The 19,569-nt window shown below is 41.3% G+C and overlaps 1 protein-coding gene across 9 annotated transcripts in view; it reads right to left on the bottom strand.

Moving 5' to 3' along the window:
- SPTLC3 (serine palmitoyltransferase long chain base subunit 3) overlaps positions 1–19,569 on the bottom strand; it is a 125,146-nt gene that overhangs the window by 90,434 nt on the left and 15,143 nt on the right. For all 9 annotated transcript variants that reach the window (XR_004356348.1, XM_032684159.1, XM_032684167.1 and 6 more), the window contains one exon: positions 18,624–18,789. Coding sequence is in view for 8 of the 9 variants with exons in the window: in XM_032684159.1 (XP_032540050.1) it covers positions 18,624–18,737 (114 nt within the window). In the remaining variant the exon portion in view is untranslated. The remainder of the gene's footprint in view (positions 1–18,623; positions 18,790–19,569) is intronic.

Genomic DNA, 19,569 nt, shown 5'->3' with positions numbered 1-19,569 from the left:
TGACCTTGATAGTGCAAAGGGACCCAAATCCCTGAACTGGAGGACAGACAGGAGTAATTTGGCTCTTTTGTCATTCCTGGAGTGAATTACACAAGCACAAGTATAATAATCCATGAACCAGCACCAATTTAGGTCCGAAAAATGTTGACCACATTCCGTCTCTTGCCCACCTGGAAAGCAAGGATATGGTAGGCAGGCTGGGATGTTCTGGGGTGGTAAAAGATGCTGGACATCTTCTACCACCACGTGGAAAAAAATGATTGTGGACATTCCTAGAGCCTTTGTCTTATCTCCAGTATTATTTCTTCCCTCATTGCTGTGGGGCAAATTAGAAGACAATACTCAAAACATTGCTGCACTTCACAAGTAATTTCAGTAGACATTAGGGTATCTTAACTCAAAGTTTTGATTTATACTGATCATAAAATGGCAGAAATCAAGGGACTTCGGAAAAGCAGGAAATGGAACAGTAGGATAACAGATTTCATGAGACCACAACTGTATTCAGAAATAGCAGGCAATTCTACAGGAAGCAATATTAAAGGTAAAAGGAGTTAGAAAAAACCCCAGCCATTCTTTTAAGAAACTAATTTTAAGGGCAAAAGGACAAACCACTCCAGAGATACTAAGCAGGATGCAGGTTCTCAGCTCAAGTTCTCCATCCAGCTTCAGGCACTGCTTTTTGAGAAAGAAGAGATGAACCAAATGGAGAGAGCTGGAAAAAGAAGCATAAAGCCAGGTCAAGCAAGTTATGAGGAAAGAATGGAAGAATTTCAATTGTCTCTTCTAAAGAGAAGAGAAAATCCTAGTGATTGGCAGCCTCTGAGTCTTCAAACATGTAAAAGGTAACTGCAAGAGGAAGAGAGTAATCTATGCTCTGATAAGCATCAATAGGCTTAAATCACAGCCAAAGTGATCTAAATCAGACATTAGAAAGAACTTTCTAATTGATAAATTCAGTTCAATGTGAAGCTAGAGCAATGGAGGTGTTCAAGACGGACATGAACAAACCTCTGGCAGGGACATTTTACGTATAGTCAAAGCTAATATTGTCCAGCAGAAAATAGCAGAAAGCAGTGGTGTCAGTTTTTACGAAATCCCAAAACAGAATGGCACAGCTTATGGGCTAAGAAGGCTCCAGAACAGCTTTCAAGATATTCCAGCATAAAACTAACCCTGGATAAAACTGCTTCTGCCTTGTTGTACAGAAATGCACTAGATGACATCCCAAAACACTTTTAAGCCTCATGACCTATATTGCCATTTACCTGATGTTCAGAAACCTCAGCATCACATGAAATGTGGAACAGAAAGAAACAAGGACTTCTACAAAAGTAAAAACTGTGAAAATATCTGATATACGTTTTCACAGGGTGAAATGCAAGCAGCTAGAGAGAAGCTCTGAATCATGGATGCTGGAAGAAGCAAGGAGGGGTATACAGAGTTTGTGCTTAAAATAAAATTAATATTACTCTGCTGATATTTGGAGAACTTAGATCTGTTCAGCACACTTTACATATCTGGGAATGAAGTTCTGCCTAATAAAGACCATATAGACTTTCCCCCCTCTTTTGTGGCCAAACAAACCACCCGTGTTATCTTTATCCCATTAACATATTTAGCACCATTATAGTGTATCAATCCTTCGAAAGAAATGATCTTTGGTGCACTTATCTGTGCCTGTGCTCCTAGATTTGGGAAGTACTGAGATGGAGCAACAGTGCTTGGCAAAGCAAAGTCCGGGCAGGGCCACCTAGAAGGGATGTGCTGAAGCTCTGATCAACAACACGCTCTCCTGAGCTACCTGACATCTTTCAGGAGTGACAGAGGATGCCCAGACACCAATGTTACTTCTTGTCAACAAAAGCCAAAAGGAAGGCTCACCCTCTCTAAAAGGGAACACAGTTTTAAAGCCCGTTAAAATGCAAAGATTTTAAAATATCAGTAAAATACTCTCCTACTTGGAAAAAAATAAGTTGCTCTTTAAACTTTACATGATAAGCAAGTGACAATGAAACTTCACATAGAAGATAAATAAACCTTTTTCAGAAGACCTCATGTTTCACCTTTACCCTTCCACATCTGCAAAGAAAAAAAGAAAAAAATACAAACCTGAGCATGAGATAAATGTTGTGTCTTTCTATAAAGGTTGCTACAAATATATTTGTGCAATGAGGTAAATGATGAGCAATGACAAAAGGTGCAGGTGTATCTCACAAGTGCAAAGGAGGGAGGTCTCAAATTTGTTCTGACAACTTTAGTTCATGCAGTAATTCTCCTGAGTGGGTGAACTACATACTTACATCCTACCCTCTAGCAGAGAAAAATATTATTTACTTCTAAGGAATGTCCACATGTGCAAAATAATATGATCTCACATGTCTCATGGTAGAAATCAGTTAATAAAGAATCAATAAAGTTCAGTTACAATAGAGAAAAAAACCAAACAAACTACCTGAGGTCTCATGCCCCTAAACTCCTCACAAAATCTGTCTAAGGAGACACTCCTGTAGGTAAGTATTTAGATGTTTCAGACATATTGCTGTACAGTGAATTCTGAAACAATACTAGTGTACTCTGATAACTCCTTATTTTACATTCTTTCCCCTTCCACAGGGAAGGAAGCCCCGCACTCCCCTCATTCTCAATATGAAATTAATCACCCTAAACTAAGATATTTTATGTGCCTAACTTGACAGTTCCCTTATGGACTAATGGAAAACATTAGCCTGTGTAAAAACTCAGTTGATACAAAATCAAGAATCACCAGAGGGACCATCATAATTCAAGAATATGCCCCTTTGGGGACCAAATTCATACCAGATAGTATGGTTGTCTCTTTTTTCCCCACTTTTTTTTTTTTCCTTTAGTTTCATGGACCAAACCTAATGTCTTAAAGCATAGTAGCTACTAGGAAACAGGAAGTGTAGTAAAATACTATTTGCAGTGCCTACATCTACATTTTTTCCTGCATTCTGCTTAGGAGAAAGGAAGTGGAAACCCTCAGAACAAAACTCAGGTAAAGCTGCCCCAAGGCACAATCCAGGGTCTGTCAGTGGGGGAATACAGCTGAGGCACTGTGAGCTAAAACAGAACTCAGTACTCAGGAAACAAAGCTATGGCCATCGACACAAGGCTGGAGACAAACTTTCAAAAAAATATGAATTTTGCTTTCAGAAAAACAGAACTGTCAGCTGCAAAGGCTAAACTATGTAATTAGCTTGGATTACCTGTTAAAATAATTGCTTGAATAGGGGAGGACCTGATAGTTCCAACAGTGTCTCTGACTCTTCCCTTTAACCAGCAGTGCTTCCACCCCAGGCTGGCAGGAGATCACACATTATTCCCTGCGCTGCCAAGCTACACTCCTTATTCCACAGTCAGTTTGTGTGGCAGGTGCTTCTGCAGTGCCTGAAGGCAAGGTCCTGCCTCAGTGGCACACAGGGGCTCCTGGCTCCCAGCCCGAACAGGAGCTGGCAGGTTTGGGAGCTGCTGCCTGATGCTGTTTTATGAATGCAGGATACCTTGGCAGTACCTTCCCTCTGCAAGAGGCAGTGGCTCTGGAATCCAGGTCAGCTCAGTGAGAGGAATGGTCTGGCTTGAGCCTTGCCCACATCCCCAAAAAAAAAGATGGCAATTCATATCTCCATCCCACTCTAGAATCTAATCCCTGAAGTGCACTATGAGCTCTGGTTTTAAGTCAGGGTAAGAGAGAAATGAGTAAAAGGTTTTTCCTTTTGGATGAAGGTGGGTTAAGGCAGTTCAGATCAAGCCAAGTGCTCAGTACAGCTGTGTCCACTGGAGCTGTTGGGTGGAAATGATACAGAAATGTACAGTGAAAGGCTCTGGCCTCCCTGAGGGACCTCGAAAGGTACCAAGAAAAGGTTATGCCCAATTCAGGAGAGTCAGAGAAATGCACACACAGAGATTATATCACCTCATGTCAAATATTGTAAAACACAGGTTCTGTTTGGGTAGTTTACTCACAGGTCTGCTTTGCCCAATGCATTTGTGCTTCATTTTCACATAATCTCTATAAGAAAGAGCATGGGGTAAAATCCAGTACCCTCTATTATTTGTTAATGAACAAAACATGCCTAAAGAATTGAAAACGCAACTGTCAGACAGTGCAGTGGTGAGTGAAGATATTAATTATGCTTAAGGTTCTGGAATGGAATGTCAAGTCTTTAAAGTATCCTCACTCAGGTGCATCGCACCATGTAGATTATTTGCATTAAAACAGAACATAACCTCTAGAGGAATAAATCCATGCCAGGAATGGAAAATATTTGACACAGGCATTCCTGCACTGCCAGGAGAAAAGATCACAGACCACAGAATTTTGAAATATTTTTATTTTCTGTGGGAGCCGTTCCAAAAATCTGACTGCTTAGTTTGCAAAGCAGAGTGGAATTATTTCTAAATTCCATATATGTCCATATATATGTGTCTCCACAGTGAATTAGAGTTAAGTGCTACCAACTTTCTTCCTGCATTACAAATCTCAGTAGAATAATGTGGAAGCCTTGCATTCCTACACAAAACCCTGCAACTCTATCCTCATTTCCTAAGATCCATCTCAGTCCCACACACAGCCCTCAGATCTGCTCTTGGTATCTTAAGAGATGCTGCAGAGACCGCATTTCCCCAGAAATACTACAGTTCAATTTTGGAGCCGGAAAGAAAATTGTAAAAAAGTTAAATATATCCTTGAAGAATGTACGACAAAATGGATTAAAGCACTCTTACATGCTCAGACAAACAGAATGAGTGTGGTGCAAGCAGTTACAAAAGAGGATGTGCTGGAATTCTTGTAATTGGGAGTATGGAAACAAGCTGGCATTAGCAGCCACTGCTGCTTCTGTTTTAACTGAATGCTCAGTCAACACTGGAGTATTTCATTTCAGAGTGATAGTCAATACACATGCTGGTTGTGAAACAATTCATGTTTCTGCAGCTATCCACTTGTCAGTCTTATTTCTTTGCTATTTACAAAAAAAGAAAGGAACTAAAAAAGATAACTCCCCTTGAGACTGCAGTTGCTTACAGGTCTACATGTTCCCCTGCTTGTGCCATTCCTTCCCTTTGGTTCTGTTCCGTCATCCTGGCTGAGATCACCTGCCACAGATTCAACCCATCCACTTTTCACCTCTTGGCTTTCCCTCTCTGCCCTCCGGCCACGCCGGCACCCCCAGCGCTCGGCACTTCCCCGACCCAGTTCTCACAGCGCGTTTTGCTCCCTGGGGCGGCTCCACCTCACTCCACCCCAGCAGCACCACACTGCTGAACGCTGCTGAAAGCAGCTCCTCCTCCTCGGGCCAACCGAGCGAGCCGGAGTCTCCGGTCCAACCACTGCTTTATCTCGCTCCCTCGTTTCCACCCGGACCGGCCGACTGTCACTCCGGAGAGAGCTCTTTGTGCCTTCATTGACTAGAACAGATTTTACTGACTTGGGCTTGAAGGTGAGGAGGAGTTACAGAAGTTCAACTATGATTCCCTGTCCCTGATACTGACACTGGAATAATTACAAATTGTTGAATGCATGTATTTCTTGTTCCCAAGGATGTTTTTCTTGTAACCGATGTGAAAGTGAGACCTAAAGCAAACTGTCTGTTTATAGTTGTAACCTGCTTGGCTTACAACATAAGGAGCTTTATATCCAGCTGATGAGCACCCTTCATATGGAAACTAACCAGTATTAGGTAAATTAGATATTAGGTAGTTTGAGAACTAATTTTCCTATTGCAAAAGTGACCACTATCCATACACAAGGATCTGTTTCTGGAAGCTTTAGGGACATCCTTCCCTTTCAAAGCCCTGCATGTGTATGCATTTTTATCCCCCCCAACCTCCCCATTCAATATTCTTTTCAAAACACTGCATCTTTCAGTGTCCTGGTAATGCTCTTACCTAATCAACTGTTAAAACACTCTTGATTATGAACTCTGCTAAATCTTACACGTTGAACAACATGGGCTGAAAAAAGAGCCAAAATCAAAACCTTCTATTCAGTTTTGCAATGATCTGTCAGAAAATGCGACCGGATAAAGCACAGGTGTGTCTGCTTGGTTTAATCATAGCTAAATGAAGTTAATAAAGAAACAACACTCCAGCAGCTGCTTCAAGCTAAGAAAAACCTTTTCTTTCCAATAGCATAGAATGTAATACAAGTTCATTTACCTCTACAAGAAGTCTCAAGAAATTATGTCAGAAGATTTATCATCAGACTTCATAATGCTGTTTATCATCATAATCTTATAGATAAAGCTGTTTCCTATTCCAAGAAGGTATACTTGGCAAGTATGATTTACTACACAGGATCAATGCCCATCTCTCAAACCTCTGCTGAAATGCTGCATTGCAAACTCTGTGTGAATCCGGTGGAAAATTCCTCTTTTTTTTTTTTTTTTTTTTTTTTTGCCACACAGCTGAATGGGCATTTAGCACAGCCCCACACTGTGCAGTAGTGATTAAATGTAGCCTTGAAATGTTAGCCATAAGCCAGGAAGATGTACAGGGCTTGAAAAAAGAAAGAGGAATAAGCAGCAAACAGTGGAGCCTGCAACCAAATTATTGTCAGTCAACCATGGTAGGTAGTTACTGAGAAGTATCACAGTGCAGAGATGTTTTAATTAGCTTCTCCAGCAAAAAGTCATTCAAAGTAACAAGAAAACTAAAGAACCCTCAAATCATCCTCTGCTAGTCTTTTCAGGCTATGTTTTAAAGCCACAAGCCTTTCTTGGATATCTCCTCAAGAGATCTTTACTCTTTCCACACTATTCAAGTAATTCTATGGGCAGCCCTGAAAATCAAAATATTCTCATTAAAATCACATAAATCTAAAGGTAGAAGCAGTCAAAGCCCTCTAAAATGCTTCACCATCAACCTCTAGCCTGAGCTTAAAGATATCACCTTCACAGAGTGAGAGGTTTGCATTTCTGTCTTTAAGCCGACGTTCTGAAATACAGCTCCCACTGGAATGCTGGTGCTGAGCAGGTGAGATCCTTGATCAACAGGAGGTGAACTGAAATTACACAGCTTTTGTGAAAAGGGTAAACACCAGCCACACGAACATGATGAGTTTGAAACTGCTCACCTTTGGACCAGTCTGTTCTGAAGAACTGATGCCTGATTGAATTAGAGTGGAATCACAGCAAAACAGTAACATTTAACATGAACTCAAGTTGCATCTGTAGGTAGACTGATAGAAATGTCCCACAAGAAATGAGACCAAGACACAGTTTTCCATCTGACTTAGTAGCATCAACTAGAACAGGAGATAGGGAACTTCTTTACACAACACTGATGGCAAATCACTGATATTTGAAAAAGTGGGAAGACTTTGATAAAAATCCCTGTGAATAAAGGTATCCTTAATATACAGTGATTCTATGTGTACCAAGTATTTTACAAGGAGAGAACAAAAAAAATAATGCCTTTATCTCACCAAGTTTACAGACTAAATAAATTCCAGAGAAATACAATGATAAGATAAGCACCGTGCAGAAATAAATTAGAGCAGCAGTAAAGAGAGCACTGTGAGCTCTGGGAATAATAAATTCTGGGGTTTTATGCATGTCTCATGTTGGCTGACTTTAGTGTCAAATAAAGGAATGCACTGACAGAAACTTCCTTCTTTTTTTGGGACATAGATCAAATCTCCTTTCTTCTGCACACTCTCCAGGGCACTGGAGGAATGAGTTCTCACTGCAGCTTCTCTTTCAGCAGGGAATGTGCAGGGCCTTTCTCCTGTGCTCAGCTGCCTACTTAAGGAAAGAGTGGATGATACACCTTTGTTAAATTGGGCTGAAAATAGCTGACTAGTTCACAAGTTGTTGAGGAGTTGACAGACAGTTTTGTTTCTCTAGGAATAAGTCTTGTTTCTCTAGGAAACAATGCCAAAACCAGCCAAGATTGTCCAGTGCTGCCATGCTGAAAGCATAAACTACGCTGAAAGCATAAACTACGTAGGTGGGTCTTTTTGCCCTTATACAACACTTCCCCAATCACATACATTTTTGACACCTATAAAGTGTTCAATGGGAATAAAAGCAATCATGCCTACCTGATATTTTAAGAATCTGCACAACTTGCCATTGAATGAAATTTTGTTTCCTGCAGGCTGTTAACACCTTTATAACAAAATCACAGGATTACACGTGATTTCTCAGCAGGTGCATACTGAAACAGTCAAAAAAGCCAAACTCTCTGATAATGATACTGAAAAAATAGATTAAAAACATTCACTTATATATATACCCCTGTGATTCTAAGAATTCAAAAGAATTCAAAAAGTCTTCAGTTACACTGAATCACAGATATAAAAACCTGCTAATAATACCTTTTCTCTGCAAATTGTAAAGTATTTTCTACCTATTGATGGGTAACGCTGATTTTTACCTTCTGATTTGCTTGATTTAATTAGGCTGAGGTGTAAGCATAAGAAAGTAGACACAAGATTTTCAAAAGCATAAATGAACTGATTGATACTTTGGGTTGAGAATGAGAGGGAAGCTGACAGGGCTCCATTTTTGATCTGTCATGCTTGGTAATGCTGTCTTGTTTATTACCAGCAGAGTGTCTGTTGACTTTCGCTCTTGTGTAACCTCCAGATATGGATCTCAAAAGCAAAACTCAGTGACTCCTTTACAAAATCAAAGAGGTGATGGCAGGCCTTCATTTATAGAGAAATTTAGTAAGAGCCTAGGTGCTAATGACGTGCAGGGAAGAGCTTTTTGGAAATGTACAGGTAAACCTGCATGCTTGGGAAGGCACTGCACATGGAGGGAGATGGAATGATCTTGCAAACATTACTTTATGCTGCAAACTGCTGCTGTAACAAGACCTCTGCTAGATTTCTACACTGAGGGGCCTGCTCAGCTTTCCATCCTTACAACAGACACACGGAGAAAGAACAGCCTCCTTGCAGCCTTTCTGGATCCTGCATACTTTTGGCTCAGGACAGTCCTCGTGTGCCTAATTTTATTTCTTTACCTTTCACTGGTGAGCAAGAGATGTGAGGAGGCCAATTAATTCCTTTTCGGCAATGGAATAAATTACATCTCTCCTGGGACAAAAGGTTTAACCCAAGGTGGAACTGAATTTTATGAAAGCTGCTCCTCAGTCCCCACAGCACAAAGTCTCCTGTCTCAGGACACAAACTCATAATTATTTTGCCAAGTTTTACTAGTGCACACAGCCTATCCAACATTTCTCACTACTGCATGTCAACATATGAGTCACATTAATATCCATCTGAAAATAAACAGAGATTATGGAATTGATACGCTTTGAAAACAGATTTTAAGAAAAAGCAATTAGACATAGCATATATCAACAGCATACCTGTCATGGAATGAAAACCAAAAATGTTTAACTTTTTTCTTTAGAAGGTGTAGGTTTTGGAAAACACCCATTTTTTGTTTTGGAATCTGTTCTTCCGGCTTGGTCATGGGTAAGAAACAGATTTAAGAAACAAAGGTTCTGAGTTCAGTTTGAAGAGACATCGCTAAAAAATGTACTGAGAACCAAAAAGTAATAATAGACAAGTTTCACCTACTTCACAGATTATTTGAAAGTAATCCTTTATTTCCTAATCAGGGATGAAACTGGACTGTACACACTGAGAAATGAGAATCTGCTTTGTAACACCCCTTATGTTTTCACCCACAGATGCACCACTCCAATACTTAAAGGCTTATAAAAATCTTGCTTTGGTTCTTTTGTAACCTGATGCAAGTGAAAAGGAACCTGTAGGTGAAGGTGATTGTGATTAGAAGGGAGGAAAAGGGGTGGAGATTGCATCAAAACAGCTGGAATAGGGTTTCGTTTCCTTTCTGATCAAAATAAAACAATCAAAAGGCATGAAGATTTCCTGCTTCGAGATTAACACACCCTGATATCTGCTAGAACCTCCCAGTTAATTTTATCACCCACACATGCAAACAGAAATGCTGTTTATATACCAATGATGCAAGGAAGAAATTGCACAGGAGAGCATTGCCTTACATACAAAGGAGACATCAAGAGACATGCAGACACACATTTTTGTGCCAGAGACAAAGCAAAATGTTCCCTTTTAGCATGACTGATGTCAAGAGATTGCTGGAAGTTCAAAAGCTCAAACTCAGGAACTTGCACGGATATGATCTTAAAAAGCAGGGAAAACATTGATTTTTCAAATGCTTTCTTTACCTTGAAATGCCTTCAACAAATCTCGTTTGCTTTGAATTGTTTTGTAGTTTGGTGTTGGGATCTGTGTAGCACCTGAAGCTTTGAGGTTGATCAGCAGGTGGTCTTAGCAGGAGATATATTTGATAGGATCACAAGGCTGGGAATCTTTCAGAGGACAACAAGGTACAATGTGATAAGCAGAGGTGGTCCTAAATTTATTTCTCAAGTTATATTCCCTGATCTCCAAGGTTCCCATCTAAATCACTACAGTCACTGACACGTGGCTGCTAGGACTGGGTGGAAATATCTGTATCCTGCCCTCTCCAGGCAGTAGCTTGGGTGATCTCCCCCACAACAGTGTGCATAAACACCTGACTGCAGCTTACTTTCACCTGCAGGAAGTACAACTTGGTGACCATAGAGGGAGAAATGTTCCTTTCAGAAGACACACAAAGTTTTGTGGAAACACAAGAAACGGACAGGAAATTGAAACACTGGGGCAGATGGAGGCACTCTCCTGCAGAACAGCCCCAGGAAGCTCAAGAATATACAAACTGGCTGCTGTGAGTCCAGGTGTAGGCTGACAGCTTTGGACTGTGAGATTAGCCAGGCTGAAGTCTCGGATAGCTACATATGAGTCATAGAGAGAGATGTACGGCAGCTCTTCAGACCATATGAATCAGCAGCAGGGAAGCAAAAACTGAAATGGAAATTCCTGGAGGAAGCAGAGTGCAGCATGATGTCAGCTGAAATGGCTATGAGTCTCCGCTCTCTGCATCACAAATTTGTCTTTCCATATTCCTGTTGCTGAGTGAATAAATCCTCACTTCTTGGTAAGCTGAGGGAGAAAACCTCAGAGTATAGCCTGTGCTTGCCCAAATGAATGAAGGAAAGGGATACAGCTGAATGATTTCCAAAAAGACTTAGATGATCAGTAAAACAGATAAGGCTTTGCTGTGTTACGTCTATGCTGGCTGTTCTAGAAATCCAAAATATCTTAGGAGGTAAAAAGATATCTGGGTAAATGTTACTTTGTGCTGAAGACATGGGTGTATCTAGATGGCATCTACTCTGGAAATTCACCTCTTCACCTCACATTTTTATACTAAAGATAACTCACAGAGTGCTTTAGTTATCTGGCTGAATTAATGTGTTTTAAAGAGCAAAATACTCCAGCTCCTCTTCAGGCTGGCACACCATACTGCTGGTTCCTGCTGTCTGCTCTTCCCCTTAAATGACCTTTTCCTTCCCAGTTCAACATCCATCCCACTGTGACAGCTCTCTCAGGCAATAGCCTCACAAAATTTCTGGCTTGGCTACTTTCTGCAAGTATTTTCTGTGGAAAAATTAGCTGCCATGAATGGCAGAAATTCTCTGACTGAGCCACTGGTCACTTTAGGGACATTTAATTTCCTACTTTCCTGGTTAATGCCACAGTCCTAGCCACAACAAAAGTTAATTTTCTTTAAAAAGAAATTAAAAAATAATCATGAGAAGTTCATATGTCTATTGGTAGAAGGAACAGACCTACATATCATGATAAACTAAGGGATCTTTGTGGTTGTCTAGTACCCTATAAACTAAGATTTGAACCACCACTGCACACAGACAAACAGCAAGCTGAGAGGCAGCACAATCCTACCCATTTTTCTGGTGAAAATTCAGGTTTTACAGAAACTGTGGGAATATAACAGAAGATTGTTGAGGAGAATTATAAACATGCCCAGCCAACCTGCAGCTGAGGTGTAGAAAGACACATAAATCATAGATTGTTGCTTAGCTTCGTGTGTTGGATAAATAGAATGTCAGTGTTTCAATTATATATAGATTATAGGCACTCTATTGAACACACTTGAGATTCCTGCCCTGCTGTGGGAAAGCTTGAAGCAGGGAGGTAAACCACGCTTGTGAGAACCCTGGAAATACAGATGAAAACAGAAGGTCTGGTAATCCTCTAGCAAGGACCAAGTATGAACCAAGCTCTGCGGTGTCTCTGCTCATGTGTCTGCCCATGTGTTGCTTCAGGGACCCACTCGTTTGACAAGGTAATGCAAATAAATTTACTCTTCGCATTTCATCCATGGTTCTGTGGTCATTCCTGCATCCTGCATGTGCCACCTCACACAGAGACCCAGAGAGTCCCTAAACAGCCATTATCTTATCATTCTGCTCACTGTCCTTCATGACCTTGCTTCTGCAATGGAACACAACCAGCTATGTCCCGTGTCCCTCGCTGACACAGCAGGTAGAAAATGTGTGTTACCTTTCTGGTTTCTGAAAGCCTGACAGCCACTTAGAGCTTGCAAAGGTAATTAATTCTCATGCTGAAGGGACATAAGTAGCCAGGCAATGGGACTAGCCATTCCATTGCTTTCTTTTACTAATTACCTCTATTGAGCAAGAACAAGCTGCTTGCCAGGTAATTACCCACAGAAACCCCACTGGGGTTCTGTCCATTTTTAGACCACTGGTTCTGACTCATCACAGAAATGCTGCCACCTCTGCACTGAAGGGTCACAGACCCAGTTAAGACTGGATGGCCCCTCAGCTGATCTCTGGTTCATCCTCGTGTTCAAAGGCAGGTCAACACCAAATTCCCAGCAGGGTGCTCAGGGTTTTGCCCATCTGGGCTCTGAAAGACTCCACACGTCCCATTGCTGTTACCTGCATCTTGATTCCAGATTCTCTTCCCCATATATGAAACCTCTCCAGCCTGCAGGCAAAGTATAGATCATTAACCACTGCCCTTTGAGCCCAGTTATTAGCCCATATAGTAGTCTACCCATCGAGACCGTAACGTTCCCAGTAGCACACGAAGGTGGTATTGCTAAAGTCAGGGTAGATGACACCATCAGTCACCTCTCATTCACAAATCTAGTCACTTCATCACTGAAGACAGTCAGTCAAACATCACTTATCTTTGGTCCATCTGTGCTTGCTGCTCCCAGTCTCCTTCCTCTCTCTGATCCCAGACACAACCCTTGCTAGAAATGAAAGACAGGTGCAATATTTGCCTTAAGTTACCAGTGATCTTTGATAACCAGAATCTTTCAAAGATAGTAGAGTGTGATATGACTGTGACATCAGCCAGCACACTTGGGTGCTTCCCTCCTGATCTCATGCACTCAGATTTCTCAAGAGATCCATGACTCAGTCTTTTTCCACTACTGGTAGTCTGACAATACAGAGGCTTGGAAGACTTCAGTGGTGAAAACTGAGGCAAAGAAAGCATATGGAGCACACCTTATCTGCATCTGCAGTCACTTAGTCATCCACCCCATCCAGCAATGGGACACTATTTCCATGTTTATTCATCTACTACTAACATAGCAGTAAAAGGTCTTCTTGCTTCCCTTGATGTCCCATGCAAATGTTGACTCCAGGAAAGCTTTGGTTTTCCTACTGCCATCCCTACATGCCCCTGCAATGTTTCAAATCTCCTCTTCCATAGCCCATTCCTGTTTCTACTTCTTGTATGCCGCCTTTTTTTTATTTTGCACTGGAGCTCAATCATGGGTTATCTGCTTTTATCTGCTTAGCTAAGCCAGTCTCCCAATACTTGTTTTCATGAGTAGAAGGATGAGCTGTTACTAAGAGGAGGTTGTCCTTAAAGACCCGACATGCTAAATCTTTCAAGTTGAAGTAAATCACTATATGCTATTTTTATCAGGGTTTAAACTTCCAAAATTTAATTACATGAATTTAGAGATTTCCAGGTGTGAACAGGGCTAACTGGAAACTTAGGTATTGAGCTACGTGAAAAATCTCAGCCTTGCATGTAAAGTCTCATGCAACACACTTAGAGCATTGCTACGAGAGTCAGTGACTGTTACATGTGCCTACACACTGGTGACATCTCGGGTTGCAGAAGTGTTTCCTGCTTCCATTGCATTGAGCTCATCACATAGCAGGGCAGATGACAGAAACAAGGGTGTGGATCCGAGACCTGTGATTATTAGCTGAGAGTGCAGGTGCAAAGCAACACATATCTGGGGCTCGAAACCAAGGAGAAAAGAAGGCAGGGACTGAGGATGAGGAGGTCATTCATATCTGTGGTGCAGCTGAAGCTACGGGTGTAGTAATTGGTAGAGAATGTGCCTGAAAACCAAGTCTCAATTTTTTTTGCCTGTTGTCTCTATAGCTATGAAACCCAGAGGGCTTATGGGGGATTGCCCTTTCCACGAACACATGCACAATGGGACAGGTCCAAAAGCCTTAGCTGCCACAGGTGAAACAGGCTGGGCACAATAAGGTTCCTTTTCAGTTGCTTTTAGCCAAACCCACACCAAAACGTGAAGATACTTCAGAAAAAGGTTGTTAGGTTGGTAGGTCATTATGGCTGCACAACTGAGGCTGCAAACAGTTGGAAAGGCTATAACCTGATCAGCCTTAACCCTCTCTCCTTACTCGTCTCTTATTAATAATCTTTTATTGCAAGACTCTGATTGGGGGAATTAGTTTATTTTTGTTCCCGCAGGACTCATTAACATTTATATTGAGTTTGCAGCCAAAATGCCCCATTTACACTGGCTTCTGCAAAAACATATGAAGTGCTGTCTATATTTGTGAGAGGACAGAGCAAAGAAATTACAGGTGGCCTTTACAACAAGTAAGAAAATTACACCTATAAGAACAGTTGCATGGCATACTCCTTTCATGACTCTCCTGTTAGACAATCAATGTTTTCTTTAAGATCTTAATTAGGGAATAAATAACATTGTAGGGCAGAAAGGCATGCAAGAAAACTGAGGGAGCCAAAAGCATGGAAGGGACTGAGACTGGATGCTGGAATATTAAATCAATAGCGGAGGAGAACAGTTAGAAGGAGCTTCAGATGGCACAGGACAGAGAGTAAATATAAACATCTTCTGAGTTGTACAGGCCCCAAACGTTGGAGACCATCACATTTTTGGTCCATCACATAAGTGGAACAGAAGTTACTGGGTTTGACCTCACCCCAGGCTCTTTTTTGCTTTCAGAAAGGAGCTTGAAAGCCCTGAAAAAGGCTGTAGACTGCAAGTTTCTTAGAAGCCGTTGCCATTATCAGTGCAGAACAGCAAAATAATGAATTTGCAAATAGCTTTATAATGTCTTGGAGGCTAAGGCATCCAAGGAAATGATCTAGCAGAGAAGTAAAATTGTTGCACGTGTTCTATAGGAAAAAAGTTTCCACTGGACAAATACATTTGTCGTTTTAAAACTCCAGTGTCCCCTATAATTGGCACCCAGTCAACAGCAATACGACAGCAAAGAAACCATCTCTAAGAAAAAAATCTTCTCCTGGTCAATACAGTTATATAAATAAGTATGTTAGTTATTGAACTATGCTTTGAATAAAGGCAAGAAGCATTTGACTGTGTTAGAAGCACTAACAAAGTGTAAGACACAGTACATGACCCACCTCCCAAAGCTTAGGTCTTACTGTGGCCCAACTTCCAAAGAATGCCAGGATGCAGCAAGGCTGTGGGGATGTGGTTAAGCCTGATGTCCCTTAGTACATGACAGTCAGTGCTATCAGCTAGAATTGAGTGAGTCAGACTTAAAATAATCACAGAAGCTATTCAAGCAAGTAGTCCCACCCCAAAGCAGTTTATCACTTCCCAAAAGCAACAACTTCTCTTCCGGTAGGATGCTTCACTGCTTCTTTATCACTCAGCTGCCTGCTTTCTGTCCTTGGTATGCCGCAGAGTGCTAGAAGCAAAGAGCTTCCCTACTCCCCCACATTTGATCATCCCTAATTACCTTTCCCAACCCATTAAACAAAATCCTTTCTTTAGAAACCTGGGGGGTTTTGTGGTATCAGAATTGCTTCTCTACTTCTGTCATGCATGCGCAGACACACAAAATGTTCTTACATCATTAAGATGCAAAACACATTGTTTCTGAGCCAGTGTTTTCAAAAGCAGTGTTTCCAAAGCCAGCATTTCTTGAAGCCAGTGCTTCCTGTGGGCTCCCTGGGAAAAAAAGGGTTTATGTAGCTGACTTCTGCAAAGCCTGATGTTCCAGTCAGTCAGTTGTGTGCAACTATTGCTACATAATCCTGGCTTAGAAGCCTTCACCGTGCCATTCTCTCACTGCAGCCTCTGCACCAGGTGCCTCTCTCAAACCACGTTTCCCTCCTCCCCTCCTTGCAAAGCAACACAGCTGTAACTAACCCCAAGAGTTTCAGAACTGCCACAAGTCTCAAGTTCTAGAACCAGCATCATCAGTCACACCCCCTGAATATCCTAGCACTATATTTCTCCTATATAAAGAGTTCAATGGTCAATTAACTTACTGAATAGCAGTAAAGGACATATGTGGGTGCGTGTTGGAGTGTTAGGGGAAATCAGGGCAAAGTGGATAAAGAGCAAAAGAGACAGGAGGGAGGAGAATGACTGGAATTACGAGAAACCTGAGTCTGGGTCTTGTGCAGGCTTCCTTGTGCACCCAGCTGCCATATTCCCCGCTCCTCAGATCCCAGCTGTAAAGTGGGAGCACATCTCAGTGAGGAGTTGCAAATACAAATGCACTGGAAGACTGTGTGGAATTGCACACCTCCAGCAGCAAGGCATGTAAACAGAGCAGGGAGGAAGGAACAGTATCTGTTCCTGTAAAATAGCATATAAGCACTGAACAGGGTGAGGCAGCTGGGGCGGGGAAACAGACCAGACAGGAATGGGGAGATTCCTACCAGGAATGAGATTCCTGGTTCATGCAGCACTCTTGTCTGTTATTGTTTCCTACTTTCCCAATCTGTGTTTGAAGCGAGAAAGGGGAAATGGTACGTAACTCGAAACACAGTGCTAGACCCAGACTTACCAAATATGCCTTTGACAAGCCTCCTGAACTTTCTAAGGCTTCACCTCCTCACCACTTCCTCAGCCAGGGATGGTATTTACTAGTGGCTCAGTGCCACTTTCACACATCCCACAGCAGGGTAAAACACCTTCTCCTTCAACCATACAGTGCTTGTAAGACTTCACTAATCTAGCAGGTGTATCTACTAATTCCTTCTTTTCTTTGCCACTGCTTTCAGGCCAATATTCATTTCCTTCTTGCTCATTCTCTGTAATATTATTCTTTACTTCTCTAGCTGTTTACTTTACTTCGCTTTCCTATTAAGGAGGAAATCCTAATTAGTCCCCTCCTGGGAGTCTACTGCTTTCAAAATCACTCATTTGCAGCAGGTTAACAGTAACTGAATAGCAAAGCTTAGTCCTTGAAATTTGTCACTCAAATGGAAAGTAAAGATTTAGAACATCATTGAAGCAAATAGCTAATGTATAAAGCAATGGGAAGGTAGATGTGATATGTAAAAATATGCTGGATTAAGTTTCTGGAAGCAAATCCAAGAAAGGCCTTTTTCAATCATTGCACAAACTTTTTTGCTTTCCTCATCCAGCACAAGCCAATGATTGGGAAACACTCATACCAAGGGAGACACCTAAAGCCAGACAATCATTAAGCATGACACTGGGCGTGCCTTCATTACAGTGCTGAGGCGTGTGAGAGCCCCATTTAGAGAAAGATAGAAGATAGCAGTTTATTTGTAAAACAGCGGAGCCCTCACCACAGTGCTTGTCTAGAGCTTCCAACTGGCATGGTCAGGTGAGCACTCAGGCTCCAAAAGCAACCTTCTCCATCCCTCTCTCACCATCACACCATGCTGCAAAGCCAGCCCTTTTCTAGCCACTACAAGGCTTTCTACTAATGATCAAATCAAGATCCAGAATTAGGACACTGCAAGACAGACTGTGAGTTCCCAGTCAGAGCAGATATTGCAGAAAGACAACCTCTAAGATTTGGGCTCAACAAAGTTGGTTTTGTGGTTCATTCTTTAGGATGCTACATGCCAACCATTCCACAAAATGTTCACATAAGTGAGAAGTGCTGCTTCAAAGGGAACAGCTTGAGAAAACAGTAAGCAAACTGCCTTGGATTTTAAGCAGTACAAGGCTGGAGAGCAGGCATCAGGAAAGTGCAAGCATGAGCTAAACCAACCTTGCAGTAATGTAAACATCAAGAAAAGGCAGCTTTCCCTGCCTACATTTTGTTATTCTTGTTATACATGTTCAGCAACAAATCACACTTTAATCCACACAGACTTTAAGTTGACAAAACAGCTTTCCACTAGTGATTAATACATTGCAAAGTCAACTCCACCACCAGTTCAGCTTTAGAAGGAAGCTACTACATTTCAGCGTGCAGGTGTTTGTTGTGTTTGATAGGAACTAGAGGCTTAGTCCATGGAACCAACAGTATTTGCATGAGCATTTGCAATTCTCTGCAGTTTAGAAGGATAGACAAAAGCAGTGTTAGGTCCCACAATTACAAATTTACACAAACTTAATCTATACATCCTGTTCAATGGAGACTAAGACTGCCGTAAAACTAGTTTAATAAACAATGTTGCAACTACCTATTTGTTTTCAGTGTTGAGGCAATTAGCATAAACAGTCAAACCTTACCTTCATTCCTTTAGTAATTCCATTTTTCTTATAGATTCCACTTTTTAAGAGGTTATTCTGTTTCTGATGATGATGATGTAGGTGCCCATTGCAGACAGCACTGGGATTAGCCATCTGTTTAAATTAGTCAGATTCTCAGTTCTTAAGGGTGTCTCAGGTCTTTCTACTGTAAAAAAGACAGTGGGATGAGAAGATAAAGTTCTTGGTTAAGGCCTGAAAGGTATCCAACTGGTCCGTCAGGATTTTCCAGGATGAGAGGAGGAACTATCTTTTGCAATATCTTCGAAACGTAAAACTTTCTTTCATACACCTTCAGCCCCAGCGAGCTAGAATGCCAAATACATAGCAGAGGTGTGCTCTTAAAATCTCTGAAAAATACTGCTCATTGCTGGCTATTGCACGAACACGGCTCCTGTGAGTCAACAAGGCTGCTGCAGCTATCAAGAAGTGGGTGGATTCAGAGGCGGAGACACTTAAAGATACATCACCTCCTAAATACCTCCCAGCGGAGAAACATCATGTTTCTCTTCTCCCAATTACACTCAATGTAGTTCCTTTATTCCATTTAAACTAACAAAATGTTTTCAGATTTAAACAGAGTAATCTTTAAAATTACATGGTTTGTCTTGCTGAGATGAAAAAAAGTAGTATTGCACTGAGTAGAACAGAAAGACTTTTTTCCCTTTTTCGAAAAATATCTTGTAGAGGTGACATGATAGATTGTTATCTTAATAATGACATTATTAACTCGGCAGGGAAATGGAAAACACTTTGATATTAAGATGAAAATTTATCTAGAGCTAGAAACATTATGTTTGGCTCCATCCTACAGACACGTGCACAGGCATTCACCTGAGTGAACTGTCTCTTTAAACTCAGTTTGGCCAGTAGTTGGATAAATGGCATGCTATTATAATTAATGAGAAATGGAGTTTTATAAAGTTGA

Source organism: Chiroxiphia lanceolata, chromosome 3 (genome assembly GCF_009829145.1).
Source record: "Chiroxiphia lanceolata isolate bChiLan1 chromosome 3, bChiLan1.pri, whole genome shotgun sequence".
NCBI lineage: Eukaryota > Metazoa > Chordata > Aves > Passeriformes > Pipridae > Chiroxiphia > Chiroxiphia lanceolata.
This window is presented reverse-complemented; position numbering and strand designations above follow the sequence as displayed.